The sequence below is a fragment of the Trichoderma ghanense genome, assembly GCF_004382785.1.
Source record: "Trichoderma ghanense strain CCMA-1212 chromosome Unknown scaffold_2, whole genome shotgun sequence".
NCBI lineage: Eukaryota > Fungi > Ascomycota > Sordariomycetes > Hypocreales > Hypocreaceae > Trichoderma > Trichoderma ghanense.
Window position 1 is genome coordinate 1,067,481 of NW_027395665.1, and position 24,665 is coordinate 1,092,145.

Sequence of the window (24,665 nt, forward strand, 5' to 3'; positions counted from 1 at the left end):
CTGCAGTGTGTCAGACAAGCAACGCCTGGCATTGATGGGGCCAGACCAAGAAGATATCGAGTAAATGGGGTGCCAGCCCACTCCTTCCAGCTGCTGCAGGGTGTGGCCGCTGGTCTTACATTCCACGTGTCGAACCACTTCGGGACTTTATTTCCAACTCAGGGCTGATGGTTCAACGTGATCCTGGTAGCATTGCAGCTGCCACATTCTGGCGCAGCGCAGGTGAGGGGAGACACTCAGCAGCGGACACAAGACGGTGGTTTCTGAGGGCGGGCACGAGTTCGGCGGCCCTTTTGCCGGACGCATTTTCCATCCAATCTCACCTGTATTGCCGGCTGACCGGAGCCTCGATACGTCCAGACTGATGCTGCAGGCGGATAGACGGATCAGGGGCTCCAAGAACCGCGCAGCTGGGCGCCGCCAGCGCACAGGGTGGTGTTGTAGGGTAAGCTGTGGGAAGCATTGCAGCAGCTAGTTGAGCCGTGCAGGACGAGATGTGATGCTTGGGATGGGCTTGATACTGCGCCTGCGCCGAGCCGTGGACCCTGGCTAATGTAGCCGGTTTGCTCTGCCCTGCAGGGCCAGAAACTGGAATTGCAGTCGAGCAGTACTAGTCACTTGTTTGTGTGACTTGTGTGAGCCCGATCTGGTTCCTGATACGACAGACCAAGAGGCTGCCATTTCCCTGATGCCCAGGCCCTGGGATGGTGCTGATAGGCCTCGGCCGTGCCGTCTTCCGCGCCAGAAACCTGCTTACGTCTGTTCTCACATAGAATCTCCGTAGCACCTGGAGCCCAGTGCAGTCTCAATCACCTCGTGCCCCCTCTGGCTGTTTGCTCGCCTCTGCGTGCTGATTTGCCCGGGCCAGCGCTCCCACCCTCATCTCCACGTCCCCAACACTGGTTTCACCAGCATCAGCACCAGCCGCGGAAACCGGCTGCAGTCCAGTCCAGTCCATCCAAATCCTCTGCTTCATCCCCACCCTCCCTCAATCTCCACTGACACCCAGGAACATGATTAGCGCCGCCAGTCCGGCGAGCATGAGAGCTCATGCAACTGGAACTCTTCGCGTTCTGGTTGGGGGCCGCTTTGGCACTTGACCTGCAGCCACAGAGCCCTACAGCGCCCTACAGCGCCCTGGGAGCTCTCCCCACAGGGGCCCCGTGGTGCTCCTCTGCAGCGCCTCGAAAGGTGCGACAGCGCCAGGCATGTACCGACCGAGCCATCGATGTACATGCGGGTACATGCGGGCACAGCGCCTCTGCCGCTGGCTGGACTGCAGGGGAGCAGCCCCCCCCATCAACCCGCCACTGGCAATGCCCTGCAGAGCGCTGGCAGGCCTGCACAATGCCACACGGCTCCGCTGGCGCGCATCTGCCGCTCCGGACAGTAGGTACATGTGGGTACTTGCGATGTCCTACCACATCCCAGCAGCCGCTGTAACAACTCGCTCCAGCTGCAAGTCGTCGGGTCTGTCCCCCCTACACACAGATTTAACCCTTGACGATTACTTGTACTGCTGAGACCCCGAGCTGGCCATCAGCTTCACCTCAGCATCAGCACCGACCTCTTTTCCAAGCCATCGTCTTTATCCCTCGTTTTGACTGCGGCCATCAGATTGTGTCTCTTTTTTTTTTCTTCTCTTTTGCCTTCCAGTGGGCGTTCAACGGTCGATACTTCACCTCACCCCTTCAGCCGACCATCCTGGGATCCCTCTTGAGCGGCGTCCCCTCACTCCTCCCTCGCCTTCGACCCACGCTGGCACCAATCGACGGTGCATACGAGCATTCGCCTCTTGCGATTTGAGCCATCACTTTGCCAACGCATCGCAAATCGCCCGCCGATATTGATTCTTTCTTTTTCGGTTTTATGTTGGCACCAGCGTCGTCGCTCTATTTCAGCTTCTGCTCGCCCTCTCTCTGTCCTTTTTGCACAGCTTCTGTCTGACCATCGTCGGATTGCTCTGCTTGATTTTCTCGCGCTCTCTTTCTGCAGCGGCTGCTTGTACCGCTCCGTACTTGGACCTGCGCGTCTCTGTGTGCCGCTCCAACCTCCAGCCTCGCAAAAGTCCCAACCGCCGGTCTCTCTCTCTCACCACCGCCAAACTCGCTCGCTTGGACACCGTCGCGACACTCTGCCTTGACCGGCACTGCTCACCACCATGGCTGACGCAGCTCCTACACAATCTCAGGGCAGCGACCCCGCCGTCCAGCTCGTGAGTCGCATGCACTCTTTTGACCCCCCCCCCCCCTGGACGGACGTGAACAGCGCGACTGACTGAATTCTCTGCCTGCAGCATCCCGTCTCCTCCTCCTCCTCCTCTTCTGCCGCTCTCCCATCTCCTGCTCCGACTCCCGTGTCCGTACCGATCATGAACTCGCCGGCACCGCTCATGCGTCCTGCCATTCCAGGGAGCCGTGGCCGCGCTGCGCCCAGATTGGGCCTGGCCATCCCGCCCTCGCCAAACGCCAAGCCGGTGGGCAACCTGACGATCCAGCCGCCCGCCAGACCCCCTCTGCCGACTCTACACCTAGCCACTCCCATGGGGAGCCAGGTCACACCAGTTGAGCAGCCCGCGAGGTCACAGGGGATACAGCCCGGGCAGTCTGCAGGCGGTGGCAGCGAGAGCAGTGCAGCACATTCAAGGTCTGGCAGCTTCGGCCCTTTGGACGGGCGAGCAAGCAACCCCACGTCTGCGGGCTCTCAGTTTTCGGCCCTTTCATTTGCTTCCCAGTACGGTATCCCTGTCACACGAGCCCAGGGAACCCCGGATCCTGTGTCTGCCGTCGGCTCCATGAGAAGCGAAGGCGGTGTTTCTATGGAGAGAGATGGGAGCCTGCAGGGCCTTGAGGGATTTGACCGACTCAGCATTGAGAAAGCAAGGACTGCTGATGTCGAGGATTTGGATGACGAGGGATGGAGAATTGCCAGCTTGGAGAAGAGAATCGTTGAGCTGGGCAACCTGGGCGAGGGCGCAGGGGGAGCCGTCACCAAGGCCATGCTCAAAGGCGGCAAGACCATCTTTGCTCTCAAGGTATGCTCTTTTGGAACGAAATCTACCGCCATGTGGATGACTGCGCTAATGCCACTTTAGGTGATCACTACCAATCCTGATCCCGATGTCAAGAAGCAAATTGTCCGAGAACTGGGGTTCAACAAGGAATGCGCCTCGGACCACATCTGCCGTTACTACGGAGCGTTCGTTGACCCTTCCACTGCCACCATCTCCATTGCCATGGAGTTTTGCGAAGGGGGTTCTCTAGACAGCATTTATAAGGAAGTCAAGAGGCTAGGAGGCCGTACCGGTGAAAAGGTACTGGGAAAGATCGCTGAAGGCGTTCTTGGTGGCCTTACCTACCTTCACACGCGAAGGATCATCCACCGAGACATCAAACCCTCCAACATCCTGCTGTGCCGCGACGGCTCAGTGAAGCTTTGCGATTTCGGTGTTTCGGGAGATTTCGGAACCAAGGGTGAAGCCAACACCTTTATTGGAACCAGCTATTACATGGCTCCGGAGCGTATCACCGGCCAGTCCTACACCATCACTTCGGACGTGTGGTCCACGGGAGTCACGTTGCTTGAAGTCGCGCAGCACCGATTCCCCTTCCCTGCAGATGGCACGGAGATGCAGCCTCGTGCAGGCTTAATCGACCTGCTCACGTACATTGTGAGACAACCAGTGCCGAAGCTTAAGGATGAGCCTGATAACGACGTATACTGGAGCGACAACTTCAAATACTTCATCGAATGCTGGTATGCTACGCTTGAACTCTTTCACTTATGGGATCTTTGGCTAATCTTTCCGTGTCTTACAGTCTGGAGAAACAGCCCAACCGCAGAGCGAGCCCCTGGAAGATGCTTGAACACCCCTGGATGGTCGAGATGCGATCGAAGAGGGTCAACATGGTGAAATACCTCTCCTTTGTATGGGGTTGGGACGAGAAGCAAGTCAGCAGCTCTCGTTGAACAAGACTCCGACCTCGACAACGTTTGAAAACGATGGCAATGCACTGTTCGTTACGACTGGACCAGCGGGCTGGCCTTGTCACGCAGTGTGAGAATCCAAGGGCTGGAAAGCTCATCATGTATAAAAGGATACCGGGGCATGTGAATCATGGAAGCACCACTGATACGTCGGGCGTAACACTTCAACACTCTTTTCGAGGAGATGGGGCGATTTAGCTGCGGTGGATTCGCGTTAGAAGCATATGCTGCAGAAAGAGGAGGATGAACGAACGGATTGAAGAGAAGGAGGAGGGACGCCGAAGGGGAAAGAGAACGGTACATGAAGGGAGCTGTTCATGCTACATCTTCAAGTTGTCAACTTGGCATCTTTGACATATTCCTTGGATATCAAGCGCTTGCACATAGCGATTTATTTTCTTGCTCCCCCTTTTTGTCATTATATTCACTCTCATCAACGCGGCGTTATATACATGGGATCAATTTCTAGTTTATCCACATATATCGAAAAATTAGCTCAAAAACATGGGGAAAAAAAAAAAAACAATCGCCAATGTATCCGATCAGCGCAAGTATCATTGTTTTGACAAAGCACCATCTTGTTCTAAGATACCCATTGCAATGGAAGGATGTGATGCATTCTTCCCCTCAGGCGGCGTTGCTCTCAGGGGGGTCGCCCATGAGTTCTCGCAGCGTGACGGTAGCATAGGCGCTTCTGCCAAGCTGGAACTTGATCACCGCTGCGATCTTGAGGGGCTGGTCCACCTCCATGGTTTCCTCTGCGTTTGTCGTCTCCGTGGATTCTTCCGCTTTGGCATTGCTGGTGGCAGCGTCGTCGTTTGTGTCTTCGTTTTGTGCGACAGCGTCAGACTCTTGGTCCTCTTGTTCGACCTTGGCTACCTTGCTTGGTCTGGCATCATCACCCTCCTCGCGAGAACGCTTGTTGTTGTTGTTGTTGCCGCTCGCCTTACGAGCAGCCCTGATGAGGTCCAGGTCCGTCGGATGCATCTGCTCCTCGTCGCTCACATACGTCTTGAACTCGACGGCGGGCGTGCCGAGGAACCTGTTCATCAGCTTGCGGTACCGGCCCGGCAGGCTGAACTCGCGGCGCATGCGGCGCATCTTGTGCGGGTCCAGCCCGCCGTTCTCCTCGCGGCCCATGAAGTCGACGTAGAACTGTCCAATCTCGTTGTCAGGGTAGATGACGTCGTAGCCCGGCGTGGGGAGCACGACGTCGTGGATGGTGTATTTCCCGCTGGCGGCCTCTTCCTCGGTGAGCGGCCTGGCGCGCAGGGGAACGTCGTCGTCGTCCTCGACGGGGTTGACGATGTCGTCGCCGTCTTGGTCCTGGCCGCTGATCTGGGGCGTGGCTTCCGTCTCGGCGATGACGAGGTCTCCCTTGACGACCTTTTCGCCGTGGAGCTCCCATCGCCGGCTCGCTGCGTGGTTCCACACGTGGGATTGGCATGCGTGGAGGTACATGGACCGTAGGCCGCGGGTGATGTGGATGAGGGCGCCGACAAAGTCTCTGCGGGACTGCTTGCCCTGTCGGTTGAGGTGTCGGAGGACGCATACTTCGGCCGAGAACCGCCTGGGCATGATCTCGATGGCCTTGTCAACGTCCCTTTCCGTCCTGAAGAGCATGCAGGCGAGGTGGCGGTTGTATTCGTCCCTCTTGGCCGGCTCGTCGGGGATGCCCTCCGCCTCTGCCTTGTGGGCAATTTCCTCGTCGTAGGCGAGAATGGCGTTGATTGCAGCCTCGTAGTTCTCGCCCAGGATCAGCTTTCCAACCTCGTGCGTTCCAATCTGATGGGTGCCGAATCTCTGATGGCCAAAGTAGTTGATCCATCCATGCTCCGTCATGTGGTCCAATGCAGACTGGACATTGGCACGCATCAACTCGACCTGCTCAGAGATGGGTTTGCTGCTGGCCTCGCCGACAATCTGGCAGTTCTTGATCGTGATGACAAACTCGTTGCCTAGTAACTCTCCCAGATGGATGGGCTCTGCCTTGTACTCATAGTCGCCCGTCGTTATCCCCCAGAGCTTCCCGTTGATTCCCGCAAGGCTTCGGTCCCGCGTGTAACGGACGGAGCACCGCTGGACTGTAGAAGCACGTCGGTCCTTGGTACCGGCGTAGCTGATCACCTGAGGCTTCACCTTGAGGATACGGGCAATCTGGTTGACGGCATCCATGGTGTCGCGGTTGTCCTTGAAGAGAGTGAAGTGGAGATACTCGCCAATGGGCTGGTCGTCTTGCCTGTTCCGGTTGCGATTGCGTCCACCTCGGCCTCTTTTGCCTCTCCGCGTGGGCGCCGCATAGCTGGCGATGATGGCGCCAGCATCGTCTGTGCTGGTTTCTATCCTAGAGTTGAAGATCCGTCGGATCTCCTGATGGATCTCTCCGCGCTTGAACTTGTCGTCGACGGGTTCGGAGACGACCGACTTCTTCTTTTCGGGAGCCTCTACCTGGCTTTCTCGGAATAGGTCTACGAGCTCTTGGGCGAACTTTTCGCCAGCTAGGTTGCTGAGAGCCGTGACATCTTCTGCCGGAACCTCTATAATCTCCTTCTCCTGGGGTGTGTCGTTGGCGCCATTGGCATCGTTGGCTTCGGCGGTTTCGGCTGGTTCTTGCTGCTGCTTGGGTGTATCGACCTCTTGCGCTGGCGCAGCGTCTGTCGTCTACGTAAATGGTCAGATCCATCTGCATCTTGGATCAGCTTCAGGCGATCAATTACCTGCTTTTCCTGGCCACCCAGCCCGATTTTGCGCAGATGCACAACGACTCCGTCTTTCCCAATCTCGTTGACCTGGAAGTCCGAGAATCTATAGAAGCATTAGCAATCTCTCTAGTCCTGTTCTCAGCTCGAGGATATATCAAGAAGCGCGTACCTCACGCGCAGGTCGCCGACCCACGGGAACCGCAGAGGCGTGGCGCGCTGAGTGATTCCTATCGACTTGGTGTGAGACGCACTCTGGCGCACATTGTAATGCGCCTGCTCGCTCATGATAACGGTTGAGGCGGCAAAGAGGCGTTGATTCAATTTCATTCTAAGCCTCTCGATGTTGGAAATTCTCATCAGACATCGCCCTTTGAGTCTTTGTGGGGCGCATTTTGCCGGCAGTTGCGCAGGCTCTGGTCATATACAGCAGGCGGTGAAGAGCATGGCGCCTACGGTTCGCGATGGCTAGCCAAAGAAGTAGGCGGTAAACGCTTGCACTTCTCCTCGAGAACTGCGAATTGGAGGCTTTCAAATGCTTTCAGGATGCAACTCAATTGATGTGAAATTGATTGCAGTCCTGGAATGAGCCGTAATGGACTTGACCATTGAATTCGGTGCTGCTTTTTGAGACTGTACAGATTATAGCAATAATGCCTGCGGTGCACCTTCTGTCCTGGTCGACGGATCACCATATCATGTCCTACCTTATCAAAAGCAGTGCTCGAAATGGCAATCCGTCTTTCCAGAAGATGCATACACACGTGATGAGAGAATCTTCTATTCTCATGGACCAGCCTTGAAGACAGTCGAGCCTCTTTGAGTGCAAACTTACTCCAATCACCTATCCAACCTCATCCTCTTCCTACCTTATAATAGCCTCAATTTCCCGTTCTGCAATACCACCTTTCATACCGCACCCGTGATACACATACTTCTGTATGCTTAAAGATTTGACTTGTTTTTTTATTTCATATTTGTCTTCTGGATGAAAGGAGTCATACCTTGGAACGCGACTATCCCGGGCATTCGCTCCCTTGTTGGTCCCATATTGTTGTTTCCTTTCTGTAGAGGCGGACGCCTTGCGTGAAGGAGCGAAGGCTCAACCTTTGGAAATTCTCCAGTGAAATAGGAACACAAACTCGAAACTTATACCTCATTAGCTGAGGTGAATCATGCCAACTGTGCGATTTGCAACCGACTCTGAAACGCCTGACCAAGACTCCGGGTCAGCCTCAGGTATGCCTTCTTTGGGGGCGTTTGTATGCCGTGCTCTGCTCAATGCTTCTAGATTCACATGGCTCGCAGCCGCCACTTGAAATGTTCGACTTTGGGGGCAAAGGACTGAACGAGCCCAAATTATTGGACTTCTCCGACGAGATCCGCTCCCACCTCCTTGAAGACGCTTCGCTGGGCCCTAGAGCCGAAATGGTCAAGAGAGTCCTTCGCGAGTTGGTGAGAGACGAAGGTGCCGCCATGCCGGCTGTGAGCTTTGCGACTATTCAAAACGCACGACTTGACAAGTTACTTTCCGATATCTTGACACTGGGCCACCAGCAAGCGTCGGCTCGCCTCCGACCTCGCCTCAACATAGCGATGGCCGAGAGGCTGCAGAGATCCTGGATGGCCCGGTTTCGCGAAGAATTTTTCAACATTGATCAAACCCGGCAGGAAGAACTGTCAAGGTCCAGGAGACTGAAAGATGTGGTCTTCAACCACAAAGCCACAAACGGCTGGGAGCTCTGGAAGGCCGCGAAGTGTAAGACGTTATCGGGGCTTGAGTGGAATCAGCAATTCAAACCAGGATTGTGAGTTGAATGGGACAAGATTCTTTACAATGCTTCCACTGACACATGTTACAGCTAGTGGTTGAACCTGGCGTGTGCATATCGGGATGGCATTGTGGGAAGCATCAAAGAAACTCCCACAAAAGGCAGATACGGGGCTGCAGCACTTCCCTTGCTGACGGGTCGCGAAGAGGTGTTACCCATGGATACCGTTCGCTACATGCGAGAAGCAAAGCTCTCAGACACGCACATCTCCTTGATTTCCTACGTCGGTTCTCATATTCGTATCCTTCGAGGCCACCGGCTCAGAAGCCCGCTCTCGCCACAAGCGGGCATACGATATGATGGACTGTATGTTCATCCCACTTTTTGTCTTCGAAAATGGGTAAAGCGCTGCTACTGATATTCTTTCTAGGTACACAGTCAGACGATACAGCCTCAAGCAAAACCCGCAGACTAAACTGCATCGAATCGTTGTCACGTTGGAGAGAATCTCAAAGCAGCCCAGCATGACAGACCTCGCCAAAGTCCCCCTTCCCTCACAGATGGATGACTGGCTGCTGTTTGAGAAATATGAAGGGGAGATGATCCGGCAACATCGCGGCGAGCAAACCTTCATGGACTGGAAGCTGATGAAGGCGCAGGAAAGGATGGACCGGCGGCAATGGAGACGTGCTCTCGAAGTTGGAGCTGCCTTGACCACTGCCCGGAACGAGAGATACAGCGTCGGACTGCGTGACTTGGGGCTCAAGCCAGATCCTACCTAGCAACTCGCTCTTCAAATAAGTGGAGAATGTCGCCTCTTCAATATGGGGGAGGATATGCTGGGCATTGATGGCGAGATCACATTATCATTTCGACGGGATGAAGCGTTCATGAAGAAGCGCATATATACCACTAAGCTGGGGTCCTGCCCATCTCACTGAGGATTTTGGAGGGGCTTTTCGAGGCGGGGCTCACCAAATCGACAAAACTTCACCCGTACAACCATTGGCCGGCTGACAGATCAAACCTGCAGGATGGGCAAAAACGACAAGAAATCTGGCGACAAGGGCGGCGGGAAAGGAAAAGGTGCCGAGGGCAAAGAAGGAGGGGGCAAGGCAAAGGGAGCCATGTCCATCAACGTCCGGCACATTCTGGTACGTCATGAAAAGCGAGACGATTGCGATATATCAGCGTCCCGTCTTTGCCCCCTTATCGCCTTCTGCGGCAATGTCAATATTTCTTCGTTGAAACATTTGCAGACGAAGGGTGAGATGCTGACGATCAAAAAGTGCGAGAAACACTCAAAGAAGGAAGAAGCTCTGGCGAAGCTGAGCGAGGGTGTCAAGTTCGACGAGGTGGCGCGCACCTATTCTGAAGACAAGGCACGACAAGGTATTTTGGGCCGCTTTCGACCTTTCTACTGCTTTCTTCCTTTCTTCTCTTCTTCGAAAACCATTGTTCCAAATCACTTGCTGATGTAGCTATTCTGTTCGCGATAGGGGGTTCTCTTGGTTGGAAGACAAAGGGGAGCCTGGATCCTACGTTTGAAGAAGTTGCCTTTTCTCTGGAACCGAGCACTACGAGCAGTCCCAAGATTGGAGAGGCCAAGACGTCGTTTGGCTATCATATCATAATGGTAAGTCTGCAGGGTGTCATATCAAGATCGATGATCCTGACGAGGCAACTTATAGGTCGAAGGTCGGAAATGAACAACGGGTGGACATCGGTCCTTTTTGTCAGGGAACAGTGCACAGAAAAGAGCCAGCAGTTCACATGATTCTGAAGTCCTTTTTTTTATTTTCCCCGTCATGCAAGATGGCCGTGATGCAAGGCCTAGAGTACAACCCTAAAGAAAGTCGTTTTCCACGCGTCCTGAAATGAAACCAAGACCGCACCTCTATACCCTTTTTATTTCAACGCCGTCCATGCCCTTACTGGGAAGTCTGGAAGTAGTTCAGGATGATGGAGCGCTCCTGGGACTCCTCACCCCAGTCCTTGACCACGACGCAGGAGCAGTTGACGACCTTGCGGGCGTTGCCCTCACGGTCCAGAACGCCTGGATAAAAAGTGTAAGTAATTCGTCTTCCATCTTCTGCGTTTTCTCGATTTTCGAGTCCAATCAGGGGCATCACATACAGAGACCGGCCCACTCGCCGAGCTGCTTGCCATCGGGGACCTTGATGAGAGGGATCTTGTGCTCATTGCAGAGGGCGATGACCAGCTTCTTGTAGGCCTCCTCCTCGCAGTTCTCGTTCAGGACGCACATGTGGGCCTGGCGACGGTCGAGAGCCTTGGAGGCTTCCCGGAGACCGCGGGCGAGACCGTCGTGCATGAGGGCGAGCTTGAGAACACCCTTGAGGGCGTCCAGGACGGACATCTGGCCCTTGGGGGCATCTCCGGAAACTTCAACCTCCTCGGCGACCTCGGGGGCGTTGTTCTCTTCTACGTCCGACTGCAGTTTCGCGATCCTTGGTTAGCGCTTCGCTCCCAATTTCCTGCTACTCATGGAGGGGGGAGCATTTTCGCGAAATCGACAAAGTTGTTCGGCGAGGGGCTCATTCTTTCGCGCATTCGCATTCGCATTCGCAAGGCGCGAAAAAAGAAGAAAGAGAGCATCATTCCGACATTGGCGATTCCGAGAGTCTGGGCGAGAAACTCACCATCTTGATTGTTGTTCTTGTCGGGCGATCCTCGAAGATTGAATTGATGTGTGAAGAATTAAGTGACGGGGGTTTTTGCGTCGTGCGCGGAACAGGTGGTAGTAGAGATTGAGGATAACGGGGATTTGCCGAAATCAAGGCAACCGAGTGTGCAAGCGTTAGGGCATTTTTGCGCGCACGGGCCACCAGGGCACACAACGCACCAACGAGGCTGGACCCGGACTAGCAGCAGCAGCAGCAGCCTGGGTGAGGGGGGGGAATCAATTTTTCAATTTACCGATCTCAGCTCGTCTTACGCTCTTTTTTTTCTTTTCCCACTTCTCAGCCAAACTCTTGGAACAACGAGGTACGTATGGCCTTTGGTCACCGCTGACGGCGATTCGGACCTGGCAGGATGACGCCTTTTATCGTGGCCGGGGACAGCAATCGTCGACGCCGGCCTGGATGAGCGAACAATGTTGGATGGAAACGCGCCGTGATGCTGCATCGCGCTGCTGCTTCCTGCGAGCACGTCCCTGGTTTGGTTCGATGGCCGGCGTTTGACGATACGCTGTTTTTCTTTCCCCTCCGGCAATGAGCGGGCTGAACCCTCGTCGACGGATCGCTGAGGGCACTCTCCATGCTCATGGGCCACTCCGAGTCTAACGTGTGTTTTCTTCGCTGTGTGGCAGATACCTCATTTCCAAACCCGACTTGAGAATCTCCTCTCGACCCAAAATACCGCCAAAATGGTCCGCACTTCCGTTCTCCACGACGCCCTCAACTCCATCAACAATGCCGAGAAGGCCGGCAAGCGTCAGGTCTTGATCCGACCTAGCTCCAAGGTCATTGTCAAGTTCCTGCAGGTCATGCAGCGCCACGGTACGTTTGGGATGGAATTTGCGATACCCTCCTCTTGCTTCTTTCAGCCCCCCTCTCCCTTCGGCATGATAACTAGGGCTACGATCGATACCGCACCACGGTCCAGCCCCTATAAGTTGCCGATATATTATCCTGCGGTGGATTTTCTATAGATTTCTACACTCTTCATCACGTTTCAAATCGCCCGAGATCTTCCGCAACATTAACTGACGATATACTCTCTGCAGGCTACATTGGCGAGTTCGAGGAGGTCGATGACCACCGATCTGGCAAGATTGTCGTTCAGCTGAACGGCCGGTAAGTCGCCCTGAGAGTGGCATGTCGGCACTTCGTTGTTTAACATCTGTGAATAGTCTCAACAAGACTGGTGTCATCTCCCCCCGCTACAACGTCCGCCTGGCCGATCTCGAGAAGTGGGTCGTCAAGCTGCTGCCTGCCCGTCAGTTCGGCTACATCATCCTGACCACCTCTGCTGGTATCATGGACCACGAGGAGGCCCGACGAAAGCACGTTGCCGGCAAGATCCTTGGCTTCTTCTACTAGACAAACCAAAACAAAAATGGCGGTAGAGAGGGAATGAAATAACAAAGACGGGTTTGGGCATTCTCGGCGTTCCAATGGTGATCGCGGTGACAGTGATCAGCATCTTCTGATTGATACTGGGGTTTTCCACCTTTTAGCTTAGCGTACACTGGCAATATACCACAGATGAGAAAGCCCAAAACTACGTCTGCATATAGGTGGATTGTGACTCTTGAATCTGTGATCCTTGGATCTGTATGCACAGCATTTCAGCTGCAGAGATGCAATCTCGATATCCTTATGTAATCTCTGGGCAAGCTAGCAAGTTCTCCACCAATTGATTAGGTGGACAAGTGCCTGACAACCTGTGCAAAGTAAACATAAACAATCGTTTTGCTCAACGAGAGACGGCTTTTTGTGTCAGCATCTGTCATGATTTTGTTATCTGTTGACAGACCTGAGCCGTTGGATTGTTGCTGCCATGGGCTACCGTTGATCAGAGCTTGATGACTCGAGATTGGATATTTTACTGCTCTTCTCGTTTCTAGCGATGCGATTGTCTCACCTTTTAACTGAGCTTGAGCGTGTTGAATTCTGTGGTCGACCTCAAGATGCGGCGGCGTCCGTGTTTCATCGCTGTGGCTGCTCTGCTCGTCTGCTTTTGCGCATATTCTCTCATCGGAACCCTTGACGATCATTTCAAGATACCAGCAAACCCTCTTGCGAAGCCTCCGCAGCATCAGAAAGAGCATCAGCAACCCCTGCAAGAGCCCGCCTCAGCACCACCACCTTCTTCACCAACGGAATCAGCGAAAAGCTCCGCCTCCTCGGGTCCAGTAACATGGCAAGCCTCACCCGTCGTAAAAGGCGGTCCAAGGCCCAAAAACGTCCCTGATGCAGCAACGCACCCAATCATCCACCTCATGGAAGACGCCCAGCGCGAATTCGCAGACGTCAAGAAACGACAGTCCAAGTCTCTCAAGGATGCTGTTCAAGAGTATCGCAGGCGATATGGCATACCGCCTCCTCCGCGCTTTGACAAGTGGTACGAGTTCGCCGTGAACAACAAGGTGCAGCTGATTGACGAGTTTGACACCATTCACGACATGATGACTCCCTACTGGGGACTGCAGCCGCAGACGCTTCGCGCGAGGGTGGCGGAGGCGCTGGGATACGATAATGGGCTGCTTGGAGTCGCTATTCGGGATCATGAGGTTACGCACATGGAGCATGGGCTCGAGTGGCAGAGGAACGCGACAAAGGGCATGATGGAGAGATTTCTACAGCATCTGCCGGACATGGATCTGGCCTTTAACATCCACGATGAGCCTCGAGTCGTGGTTCCGCACGACGATCTGTCTCGACTCGTCAGCAAAGCCAAGGACGAGAACATGGCCGCGTTGAGCGGCAAGACGAAGCTCGTCAACGACTTCTCAGCAAGGCCATCCGACCTCAACGACGGCAAGACGTTCAAGGAGACAAAGCTCACTCGGTTCAGCAACATCCGACATCAGTCCACCTGGGCAGACTCCCGCATGTCCTGTCCGCCAGACAGCCAGGCAAGGATCCTGGAAGACGAGCGCGCCGACGATCTGAGCCGGTACGGCGTCGGCGACCTCGCTTTCGTGTACAACACCACCGCCATGTCCGACATTTGCCTCACGCCGTCCCTGAGCTCGACGCATGGCTTCTTCGACCGCCCAAACACGTTCATGATCACTCACGACCTGCTGCCCGTCTTCTCCCAGTCCAAGATATCGTCCTACGGGGACATTGTCTATCCGTCCCCGTGGTACTGGTACAAGAAGGTTGCCTACAACGAAAGCAACGACATGCCCTGGGACGACAAGGAGAGCAAGCTTTACTGGCGAGGTTCCACGACCGGGGGATATAGCCGCAACGGCGGCTGGAGGAGGCACCACCGCCAGCACTTTGTCCAAAAGATCAACTCCAAGGAGCAGGCCAAGGTCATGGCCAACAGCGGCACCCCCGAGAACCCCAAATGGGAGCCCAAGGAGGTCCCGCGCGGCGATTACCAAAAACTCATCGACGTGCACTTTTCCCACGTCGGGCAATGCGATCCGGGAGACTGCGAGGCGCAAAAGGAGTTCTTCGACGTGGTCGATCTCGTCGACCAGCAGGACGCCTGGGGCTACAAATACCTGCTCGACATGGACGGGAACGCCTTCTCCGGCCGGTTCTACGCCTTCTTGCAGAGCCGCAGCCTGACGTTGAAGCTCGCGCTCTTCCGGGAATGGCACAGCGAGTGGCTCCGGCCGTGGGTGCACTACGTGCCGCTGAGCCTGCAGGGGGACGACTGGCTCGAGGCGGTGCGCTTCGTCGACGAGGATGCCGAGGGGGCTGCGCGGGGGCGGAAGATTGCCGAGGAGAGTCGCGAGTGGGCGAATCGGGCGGTTCGGAAGGAGGATATGGAGGTGTGGTTCTTTAGGTTGTTGTTGGAGTGAGTTCTCTTTGTTTTTTTTTTCTCCCCCTTCTCTTTCGTCTCTGCTGTATGGTGAGGATGAGAGTTTTTTTTTGTGATGCCGTCGGAGATGGTGCTAACGGAGTTTTGCAGATATGCGCGGGTTATTGATGATAATAGAGAAAATCTTGGATTCGAGATATGAGCTGGAGGGCACGATGGGGAGGATAATAAAGCATCATTGGGCGTTGTATATGGAATGATACCATTGTTTACTACATCCACTACCAATTTACATATCACGGAAAATATTGGAAATACACGAATCGAAACGCGACAGACTTGGAGGCAATTGTATATACACTCGTGGGCATGCTTGTTTTGCTGCACCGATACTGGGAATAAAAGACCACGCATTTTCATTACTGTCCATCTATATACCTGATGAGGACCCTTGTGATGCAAGACCCAACTGCCTTCAGCTACCGATCCTCCATGCCCCTTTTGCCTCTTCTCAGTCAAAGTCTCCTGTATTAGAAAGCAAGGAAGCAATTCGCTTTCAAAGAAGATTCATCCGTCCCCATGATTCGCATAATGACGAAAAAAGAATGGGAAAGATGATGCCACTAGATACATTCAACAGCCACAAACAAACGGTCCAACTGCAGTCCTCCCCCGCCCCCCCATGCCAGCAAAATCTCTAATCCTCATCCTCATCCTCGTCACCCTCAGCATCCCGCTCGGCAGAAGGAGACCGCTCCTGTCCTCCCGGGCTCGAAGCGCCATTCCGCTCGGCCTCCTCCCCGTCGGCATCGGCATCCGCCTCCTCAATCGACTGCTCAATGTGCTCCTGCTGCTCCTCGCCGCCCTCCTCCTCCTGGTCCCAGCCGAGAGGGTGCTCGGCGTACATCTTCATGGCGCCGCGCATCTCCTCGGTGGGATCCTCGACGGTGAGGTCCAGCTGGTCGACGACCTGCGCCTCGTCGTCGTCGGCCAGGCCGTAGTTTGTGCGCGCAATGTTCTTGGTGCGCTGGGGCCGGATGGTGGACTTTTGCATGATGGGGTAGTAGTACACGGCCTTTTGCCTGGGGTACGCGTCGTCGTCGTAGTTGACGGCCAGGATGATTTCGTCCTCGTACTTGGTCGGGTGGTCGAGCTCCGTCTCCTGAGCGGTCTCGTACGCCCGGATCCGGTTGAACTGGAAGTAGCCGCCCGTGTCCGCCTTGTGCGTGTACAGGTCCTCGTCGTCGTGGCCGGGGTCGTCGACGTCAAACTTGCGGCGGAAGCGGTCGGCGTCGGCGCGGGTCTGGCCGAGGTAGAAGTCGTAGTTCATCAGGTTGGCCGGCTTGGGGTTGTTGACGGGGTCCTGGGTGTAGGCCTCCATGGCGGCCTCCAGCGCGGCCTCCTCGGCCGCCGTGCGGTCTATCGGCCTGAACAGGCCGCTGCGCAGGCGGGTGTCGTACTCGTTGGAGCTGGAGACGGGGTTCGTGAGGAACTTGATGGTGACGTAGGCGCCCGAGTCGGGGAACGCGTCCAGGTCCGGCAGCAGGGGCGCCGCGTCGACGAGCTTGAGGTGCTTCTTGGAGGGGTGCTTGACGCGCTTGGGGTCCTTGAGGTCCTGCTCGGCAATCTCGAAGCCCTTGTCGATCTTGCGCTTGATGACCTGCGGCGAGTCGGCGGCGGCTTCTGGGCGCTTGGCCGGCCGCCGGTTCTTGGCCAGTAGCGCTCTGGGGTGGTTCGCCTCGAGGCGCTTCGGCATCAGGGACGAGATGTATTCCGTGCGGCGGAGGAAGGAGACGTTTGCCTCGGCGACCTTGGGCTTGCCGAGGGCCGCGATGGGTCTGAGGAGGGCTCGATCGTGCGGGTGGACGGGCGGTGGCTGTGATGATGCTTGGATTGCTGCGAGGGGACGTCCCAAGGTTAGATTTGGGTGCTGTCACGAATCGTTCGAGAGGAAGGGAAGTCACTCACATCGCTCGTCTCCGTCAAACACGCCCGGCATTCCCACCAGATCCAGCGGCATGCCCAGCTCTGCATCCGCCTCAATGTTCAGCGGCTGCTCTCGCGCCAGGCGTGAAGCAAAGCCAGGCGTCGTGTACTGCCCGCTCGCGAGGCCCGTGTTGGGAATGTCGAGCAGCTTGGGGGGATTCGGCGGAGGAGGCAAGGCATTGGAGAAGCGGATACGCGCAATAAAGTCCTGGTGAATCATGCGCTCGCCCGAGCGAGCTGCTGAGGACGACATCTTTGTGTCCCTTTTCTTTCCCCCGACACTCGTTTGCTGGCCGATTTGTCAACAGGAGGCTGTGGGCGTCAGCTGCAAAGAACGCTACTACTGTCAAAGGAGTCGCTCCTCGAGAGCATTCAATGCCGATGCCCTTCAATTGCTGGGTTAGAGGGCGCTTGGGAAAGGACGTGGCGGAGTGTCGGTGATGATGGAGGGAAAAAAGAGTCGCGCGCAGCTCAGAAAAGGCGAGGCTGTAGTTCTGCGGCAGCCTCAAGCGGCTCCCCACCAACGCGACTGGCCGCAGCGGATAGGCCCAATATCAGCAGCAGCAATTACCATTCAACCGAAGGGAAGAGCATCAAGTTAAAATGAGCAATAAAAAGAGAAAAGAAGGAATAAACGAAGAGATAAAGAAAAAAAAATATATGCTCTCTTGTAAGCGTACAAAAAGCTATCTCATTAAATTAACTATAGGTAACTGCTCGCTCCCTGCGAGAGCTCATCTCCAAGACCTGGTTCCCATGCGTTTCGTATCAGTCATCCCGAGTCTAACCCATCCGTCGACGCCATTTAAGGATTCAGTAACAGGCCCTGTGCTTTCTTTACTTTCGTGTTCAAGAGAGACATCTCTCCCAAGGCCCCAATCGTTTCCCGCACACGTCTCTTTTACAGTCCAGCCCGTACAAGGTCATCGTGATACGCGTACGCAGTTGCCTTGTGGTTCAGGGCTCACGCCAGCCCAACGAACAGCCTCCCACCTCCTTCGGTCCGAGACCCATCAAGAAGAGACCCTTTTGTCTCTCCGTCGGTCGTTGGCCAGTCCGTCTACGATCGGTCCTTGATGTAGGACTTCTTGCCGATGGTAAAGGGCACGTAGCGGTACTTGATCATGTGCTGGATCTGTCGGCGCACTGCAGAATTTTGTTAGCCGATCGGTGGCAGGCTGAGGGTATTTTGAAGTATTTTCTTACTCGTCAGGACAAAGAGAATCAGCCAGTACATGACCAGGACGGGCCAGAACACGGGCACGTCGAAGATGGAGAACCAGGTGCAGACGAACGAGATGCCAATGGCCCTCGTGGCCCAGTACCAGAACTTGAACTCGGGAAGACGCCTGATGAAGGGCTTGAACTCCTCGTCCTGCTTGGTGGGCAGAGTGCCAACGGAGCCGTCCTCCATCTCGCTATCGAGCGCATCGTTTGAGGGGTCGAACTTGGGCTGGAGGAAAGCCAGGAACAGGTTCAAGAGGTAGATGCCGAGGGCGTAGGCCACTGCGCAGATAAAAGAGCAAGGGTCAGCTTCAGATTTTCGCGTTGCATTTCCGTTCTTGTCTGTATGAATCTCTTGTCTGTTTGTCGAAGACAGGCAGCACTTACCAATGTACCATCCTTGCGCGAAGAAGATGCGCAGGAAGAAGAGAACCAGGGCCACGCCGGTGCCAATCCATCGGTACGTGACATACGGAGTCGACTGATCCAGAATCGCTTGGTATTGCTGGGCCACAGTTAGCATGACGGGGCCACCGCAAGTCACCCAAAGCCGCGCAAACGCACTCTCTGCAGCCTGGTGGTGTGGGCTGTGACCGCCGCGAAAGGGGTCTGTTCAGGCTCTGGCGCATCCATGTTGGAGGGCTGTCAATTGGTCGTCGCCTCGAGAGAATTGAACCGATGCTTTCGGCGAGATGGGAATGAGGTCGACAGACAAGGCCGAGGAACCGTAAATTGCTATACGAGACTCGCACAGCCCAGGCAGCGGAATCGTTGAGCAGCAGTGAAGAGGAGGAAAAAAGGAACGAGGGTTGGATGGCCAGCAAAAAGACGGTCGATTGATCGCGGCGAAACAGGATGATCTGGCGTGGGGCGCAGTCAGCTGCGAGAAGCCTTGGAAAGCACATTGAATTTCAGCCACGTAAGGCTTGGCCCCTGGTAGCCGCTAGTCCTTCGACTCGAGACGAGGCCGACGTTTTGCCGGTCCCTGCAGAAGTCTGGCTCGGGGTATTATGGAGATACTCCGAGGAACGGTCATGAACAGGAGGCTCAAGAGGTATCTTGCTATCTTTAGAGAAGGATACTCGAATGTTAAGGGCGGGATCCGACTATACGGGGAAAGTATTTCATTCATCAACAATGTGATCAGCATTCTACAAACACAATAAATGTCTTGGTAGAATTTCATCTCATGGAAATATTGCTGGTGGTATTACTAGTGCATAACTTCACATGCAAGAGAGCGGACAAGGGTTCATAAGGTCAAAATCTGATCGTCAAATTCCGTCAGTGGGTCTCCGTTTCTGGCGGACATCCCAGCTTACAAGGGCGTCATTGGTCTAGGGGTTAGGATTCAACTCTTCCATTTTCCAATTGAAAAGTTGAGGCCCGGATTCGAGTTCCGGATGACGCATTTTTTGTGCTTTTTTTTTTTTATGGTTTCTAGCTGCTGTTTGTTGTAGCTTGGCATTTGTCTCTTGCTTCACGATCTTGTCTCCTATCGGGTGTTAGATTATTCCGCTTCAGAGCTTCATGGCGTCTCGACATGTACGGAGTACTGATAGAAAGCGCGGGGAAGTGAGCAAAGAGCTGGTATAGAAGCTTCAAAACCACAATCGAGTCATTCATTTCTCTATGTATCCTTTGCCAGACGCTATTAGTGAAGGTATTCGTGATTTGCAGCTTTTACAACTTCGTAGCGCCAATAGACGCGCATGCTCACGGCACCTCAATAGATTTGTCTGCGTTGACGTCACCCCGCCTCGAGAACTTGACCCGGCCTCACGGTTCAAATCCCACGAAAGCATCGTCATGCAAACTCCCCTTCCACCAACCTATTACAACCACAACTTCTCCGCCCATGCCAACCCTTCACAACACCCTCCTAAGCGCTCTCTCCCTCGCCGCAAAACGAACACAACACCTCCCCAAACAAATCACACGCCTCGCTCCCCCAACAACAACAACAACTACCACCCTCCCACGGACCACCGCCATCCGTCGCATCTCCGCGCCGCTCAACAACCCCCGATTCCTATCGCGCACATATCCACCGTCCCGCAACATGGCCAGCGACGAAGACTACATGGCCTTCCTCAACAAGGCGAACCAAGACGCCGACGAAGGCAGAGCTTCAGCAGCGCAAAGATCGCAGGGAGGAGCAGCGGCGCAGCGAACATTCAAAGCCACGGACGACGGCGCTGAGATCCCCAAGCCCATTGCCGAGGCTCTCCGGGATGCCTTCTACGTCAGTGAGGCGGATGAGCCGTTTTGTGGGGTGTCGTTGCGGTGGAAGGGCGAGGGGGGGCTTCCTGATGAAGGTCAGTCTTTTTTTTTTTTTTTTTTTTTTTTTTTTTTTTTTTTTTTTTTTTTCTTCTCCTCCCCATTCTCCATGCTTGAAGGAGCCAATTCTGTAGGAATACTTGTGAGGCTTGTGCTTACGTTTTTTTTAATAGTCGAATTCGCAAAGCTGATTCACCACTGGGACGCCGAAAACGCGCAAATCGACATCATGGATCCGGTGGACTGGGATTCAGAGGGGCGGTACGCCAACATTATCGATGCCGTGAGGGAGGCTACAAAGGGGAATGACGTGAGGGTGTATCGAGTCGCGAGGGATCTGACGAGGGCCGAGTACTTTGTGATTTCGCGGGATGACGAGGGCGGGCGGATTGTGGGTGTCAAGGCGTTGGGAGTCGAGTCTTGAGGGGCGAGAATGTGATCTCTAATCTATCAGAAGGAGGATGTATTAGCTTATACCTATGCGTCGTTTGCTTTAATGTCTTTATGGCTATTGTATGGAACTGCGCAAAGTACAGCTGCTTGTGAGGAATTGAGCAAGGTGCATCTCTCAAGGCTGCTCAAGGTTGAACCGACCTGTGCTGATAGCGGCTGTCGCAGCATGTCTTGATACATGGGACTCGCACTCAACTAGGAAGAGTGACCAAATGCTTCAGATTAATATGTGCTTCAGGAAGCATTACCTGACCGGCATCCTCTTATACTCATATATCGTACACTGGTGCTACATTTGATACTACATTGTCCAAACACGCCGACCCCTATACCCCTTCCGAAAGGGTGGAACATAATGAAAGATGGTTAATGAACCAGGCAGACAACGAAAGCGAGTGAAAGGAAACAGCGAATATCGTGAAACGAGAAAAAAGACACAACCCTGACCGTAGATCCGACCGCTTACCAAACAGCAACCGTATGCGCCACCGACACAGTGAATAGACCTCGTGATGACGTCGAAAATCCTTCTAATTATTTCTCCGTAAAATCAAATGCGAAAAGATTCATGCGTGACTGACGGATGAACCCAATTACTTGGATGACACCACCATGCCTTGATGTGAGCGAGCTTTAGAAGTGAACCTGCATGACATCCATCTTGTCGAATGCCCGGGAACAGCTCGGGCACTTCCGCATGCGATTGCTGATGCGGTCATCCACGCACTTGTTACAGAAGAGATGGCCGCACGTCTTGAGTGCTGTGTTCTTGAAGTTGGCATGGCAAACGGGGCACAAGGCCATGGTCTGTATCGTGGATTGTTAGTGCTTCCGAAATGGCAAAGGAGGTGGCTGTACAAGGGCAACCCATGGAAAGCCTAAACGTACCCGAAGCATGTCTTCTTCCTCTGAAGAGTTACTCAACGCCTTGTTCTTCCAGCTATCCCGGTCCTTCTGCACGTGCTCGATGCGAATCTTGAGCTTCTCGACCTCGACTTCCTGCATGGCGTTTCGCTCTCGGATGATGGCTGTGGACGAGTCCTTGGACTTGACCAGGTTGGTAAGGTCTGCCACTTGCTTCGCGACGGAGTCCGCCCGCCTTGCAGCCTCCAGGCTGCTCGCTTCCATCTTCTTATTCTCGGCGACCAGAACCGCATTCGCCTGCTTCAGGTCCGCCAACTGCTTCTCCAAGTTGGTTAGCAGGGTCCGTGTCTGGGACTCGAGATCCTTCAACTGGGCGATGAGCTCGGCGGATTTGACGCTTTGGTGCCGCAGGGTCCTGATCTCGCCGTTTCGAGTATCGGCATCCTTCCGAGCGGCAAAGTACTTCTGGTCTGCTTTGCTCTTTTCAGCAATGAGAACAGCCACCTTCTCCTCCAGAGCGACAAAGTCGAGAACTTTCTTCTGAGCAAGGTCCTTCATCTTCTTGTAAGCCTTTTCCATTGCTGGCAGCTCCTGGTTGATGGACTCGAAATCATGCTTCAGCTTCTTGTATCTTTGCCGAAGCTCCTCTTCTGAGAGGGCCTCAGCCTCGCTGCCGCCACTCGCTTCTTCGTCTCCCGTTGGTGAGGCGGGCTTCAGACGAGCAACTTCTGACTCCAATGCGGATATTCTGTCCTCCTTCGCCGCGACCAGCTCCTTGATATGCTCCATTGCAATGCGCTCCTGCTCCGCGTTCGCTCGCCGCTGCACGTTTTCTGCGAGAATCTCGTCTCGAGCGGACCGCACGCGAGCCAGATCCTGGTCTCGTGCCGCAATATCCGCCTCGTAGTCCTGCGCCACCTGGTTCATATCGGCCTCGAGCTGAGCCCGGAATGCTGTTCGCTCGGCTTGGAACTTCTCGGCTTCTTCGCGCAGCTGCTTGCTGGAGGCTTCCAGCGTGTTGACTCGCTTGATGAGCTCCTCGTTCTGGCTCTTGAATTGCTTGAAGACATCAGTCCGGATGTAGTCTTCGTCGGAAAGCGTTTCTCGTCGAGACTTCAGAGTGGTGTTTTCTTCCTGCAAGGATTTCAGCTCTGCATAGAGCGAATCCAGCTGCTCCTTTTGTTTCGACACAGTCGCCGCCGCCTCTTCATACTTCATCGTCAGCTCGAGCGCATTGCCGTTGGCTTCGCTGGGTTCTGATCCTCCCTCGGTGGGCGTGGTGACGGGGCGCGTGGCATTGGCGAATGCCTGCTGCTCTAGCCTTTGGACTTGCGCGCTCTTGGCACGGTCTAGCTTCTTCTCGGCTTTGAAATACCTAAGTGTCGCGGCGTTGAGCTGCTCCGACAACTGTTCCTTCTCCGCGCTCAGCCTGTCGAGGTTCAGATGATACTCCTTCTGTACTGCAAGGAGGTTGGCGATTTGGCTCTCAAGCTCGGCTGACTTGGGCGCAACGTTTTCTCTCTGTGCAGCGAGTCGGTTGATGAGGGATTCCGCCTTTGTCTTGATCGACTTTCCCATTTCCTGCAGATGGCTCTGGAAATGCTGTAAATCCTTAAAGGCGATGCCCGAGGCATATGAATATTGAAGTTCTTGATTTGACATGTTAGAGTCTGCATTCGAAGCCGTCGCAGTGCCATTCGGGAGAAACCTACCGCGAGACTCTGTTGTAGGTATTGCTGATTCCACTAGTAATTCGAGTTCTTCCAACATCTGGATTGGCAATTGGTTAGATGCTGCGTATGTGACATGACAAGAAAGGGGGGCAGCAAACAACATTGTCGCGAAAGTGCATACCTGTCGCCACCAAGCGTCGACGATCCGGATATGGTCGTCGTGATGGACGGATCGCTTGTGTAGTTCTTCTAGTCGCGCTTCGGCCGTCACAGCCTTGCGACTGTATTCTTGCATTTGCCGATAGATTGCTCCTTTCGTAAATGCCTGGTTTCAACTAGTCAGCGCCACGTATCGCGATAGTCGGTGTGTAGTGATGACGGGTTGTGGAGTCACGGTAGACGAAGCGCGCGGTAGGGTGATTGGTGAGGCAGGAGAGCGGATGTTTCGGAGTACCCTTCATCTTGTGTGGAGTTCCCCTCAAAAAGCAAAGAAGCCGACTGACTGCTCTCGCTGGGTAACGAGCAACATCACTGGCTTGGTGAGCACGATCATCCAGCAACGACACCCCCCCAACGAGAGCGGCAGCTGACAGGGCGAGGGCGAGCAGGTCTGTGTGCAGGACGGGCAGGCCGCTCGGGACAGTGACGGGATGCAATCCGCGTCAGGCTGTTCTCGCGGGTTTGACGGGAACCGGGGGGAGGGGGTTTGGGAGAGAGGAGGGGAGGGGAGCATGCGACCTACCTCGACCCAGTAGTCTTCCTTCATCTCCGCGTTCTCGTCTTTGGCCTTGGAGCCATTGATGGCAACTCTCTTGGAGGGAGGAGGCGCCAGGTCTTCGCCGCCGCTGATGGCGGGTCGTTTCCTGTCCTCCATCTTCGCGAGCGTGGATGGACGAGGTGAGGCAGAGGGGGTCGTTGCAACAGGCATGAGAACGCGTCACGCCAGCAGGTATTGAGGACGATGGTGAGGCTGAGGGATCATGTGCAGCGAGGCGCTAGGCGAGCGACATCCTCTGGCTGACAGAAACCGCGCTGATGCTCGTGCAGAAAAGGCGCGACAGCGAGGGGTGAGGCCAAGGGCGATGCAAGAACGAAAAAGGCCCGCCAGGAGGTTGAAATTTCGAAGTTGCCGCAACTCAAAAGAGGCACGTCCACGCACCTCTATGCAGACTAGCGCCGTCCTTAGCCCGGCCGAGTTTTCTGCTTATCGGCTGCATGTCCCGGCTAAACGCCGGCGGCGCTGCGGCACCCCACTTCTG

At 54.8% G+C, this 24,665-nt stretch overlaps 10 protein-coding genes across 10 annotated transcripts; 5 read left to right on the forward strand and 5 right to left on the reverse strand.

Moving 5' to 3' along the window:
• Nucleotides 1-2,161: 2,161 nt before the first annotated feature.
• Nucleotides 2,162-3,969, forward strand: CCMA1212_002746 (MAP kinase kinase MKK2/SSP33; the record flags this gene model as incomplete). The annotated part of the gene is made up of 4 exons (XM_073700121.1): nt 2,162-2,215; nt 2,297-3,034; nt 3,095-3,756; nt 3,819-3,969. The coding sequence occupies 4 exons, from the start codon at nt 2,162-2,164 to the stop codon at nt 3,967-3,969; spliced, it is 1,605 nt and encodes a 534-aa protein (XP_073561481.1).
• Nucleotides 3,970-4,614: 645 nt separating this feature from the next.
• Nucleotides 4,615-6,974, reverse strand: CCMA1212_002747 (Multisubstrate pseudouridine synthase 7; the record flags this gene model as incomplete). The annotated part of the gene is made up of 3 exons (XM_073700122.1): nt 4,615-6,648; nt 6,705-6,792; nt 6,859-6,974. 3 exons carry the CDS (start codon nt 6,972-6,974, stop codon nt 4,615-4,617), a joined length of 2,238 nt encoding a protein of 745 aa, XP_073561480.1.
• A 1,032-nt stretch (nt 6,975-8,006) lies between these two features.
• Nucleotides 8,007-10,167, forward strand: CCMA1212_002748 (Peptidyl-prolyl cis-trans isomerase PIN4; the record flags this gene model as incomplete). Its single annotated transcript, XM_073700123.1, has 5 exons — nt 8,007-8,494; nt 9,492-9,612; nt 9,748-9,850; nt 9,958-10,094; nt 10,150-10,167. The coding sequence occupies 5 exons, from the start codon at nt 8,007-8,009 to the stop codon at nt 10,165-10,167; spliced, it is 867 nt and encodes a 288-aa protein (XP_073561477.1).
• A 222-nt stretch (nt 10,168-10,389) lies between these two features.
• Nucleotides 10,390-11,121, reverse strand: CCMA1212_002749 (40S ribosomal protein S12; the record flags this gene model as incomplete). Its single annotated transcript, XM_073700124.1, has 3 exons — nt 10,390-10,514; nt 10,595-10,910; nt 11,119-11,121. The coding sequence occupies 3 exons, from the start codon at nt 11,119-11,121 to the stop codon at nt 10,390-10,392; spliced, it is 444 nt and encodes a 147-aa protein (XP_073561476.1).
• A 525-nt stretch (nt 11,122-11,646) lies between these two features.
• On the forward strand, nt 11,647-12,522 carry CCMA1212_002750 (uncharacterized protein; the record flags this gene model as incomplete). Its single annotated transcript, XM_073700125.1, has 4 exons — nt 11,647-11,655; nt 11,790-11,979; nt 12,207-12,276; nt 12,333-12,522. The coding sequence occupies 4 exons, from the start codon at nt 11,647-11,649 to the stop codon at nt 12,520-12,522; spliced, it is 459 nt and encodes a 152-aa protein (XP_073561083.1).
• A 590-nt stretch (nt 12,523-13,112) lies between these two features.
• Nucleotides 13,113-14,966, forward strand: CCMA1212_002751 (Beta-1,2-xylosyltransferase 1; the record flags this gene model as incomplete). Its single annotated transcript, XM_073700126.1, has 1 exon — nt 13,113-14,966. One exon carries the CDS (start codon nt 13,113-13,115, stop codon nt 14,964-14,966), a length of 1,854 nt encoding a protein of 617 aa, XP_073561084.1.
• Nucleotides 14,967-15,623: 657 nt separating this feature from the next.
• On the reverse strand, nt 15,624-17,165 carry CCMA1212_002752 (uncharacterized protein; the record flags this gene model as incomplete). Its single annotated transcript, XM_073700127.1, has 2 exons — nt 15,624-16,822; nt 16,895-17,165. The coding sequence occupies 2 exons, from the start codon at nt 17,163-17,165 to the stop codon at nt 15,624-15,626; spliced, it is 1,470 nt and encodes a 489-aa protein (XP_073561081.1).
• An 807-nt stretch (nt 17,166-17,972) lies between these two features.
• Nucleotides 17,973-18,769, reverse strand: CCMA1212_002753 (Protein RER1; the record flags this gene model as incomplete). The annotated part of the gene is made up of 4 exons (XM_073700128.1): nt 17,973-18,058; nt 18,119-18,478; nt 18,524-18,641; nt 18,701-18,769. The coding sequence occupies 4 exons, from the start codon at nt 18,767-18,769 to the stop codon at nt 17,973-17,975; spliced, it is 633 nt and encodes a 210-aa protein (XP_073561082.1).
• Nucleotides 18,770-19,994: 1,225 nt separating this feature from the next.
• Nucleotides 19,995-20,840, forward strand: CCMA1212_002755 (uncharacterized protein; the record flags this gene model as incomplete). The annotated part of the gene is made up of 2 exons (XM_073700129.1): nt 19,995-20,454; nt 20,590-20,840. The coding sequence occupies 2 exons, from the start codon at nt 19,995-19,997 to the stop codon at nt 20,838-20,840; spliced, it is 711 nt and encodes a 236-aa protein (XP_073561086.1).
• A 662-nt stretch (nt 20,841-21,502) lies between these two features.
• Nucleotides 21,503-24,334, reverse strand: CCMA1212_002756 (E3 ubiquitin-protein ligase BRE1; the record flags this gene model as incomplete). The annotated part of the gene is made up of 4 exons (XM_073700130.1): nt 21,503-21,676; nt 21,758-23,503; nt 23,588-23,731; nt 24,149-24,334. 4 exons carry the CDS (start codon nt 24,332-24,334, stop codon nt 21,503-21,505), a joined length of 2,250 nt encoding a protein of 749 aa, XP_073561085.1.
• Nucleotides 24,335-24,665: the final 331 nt, after the last annotated feature.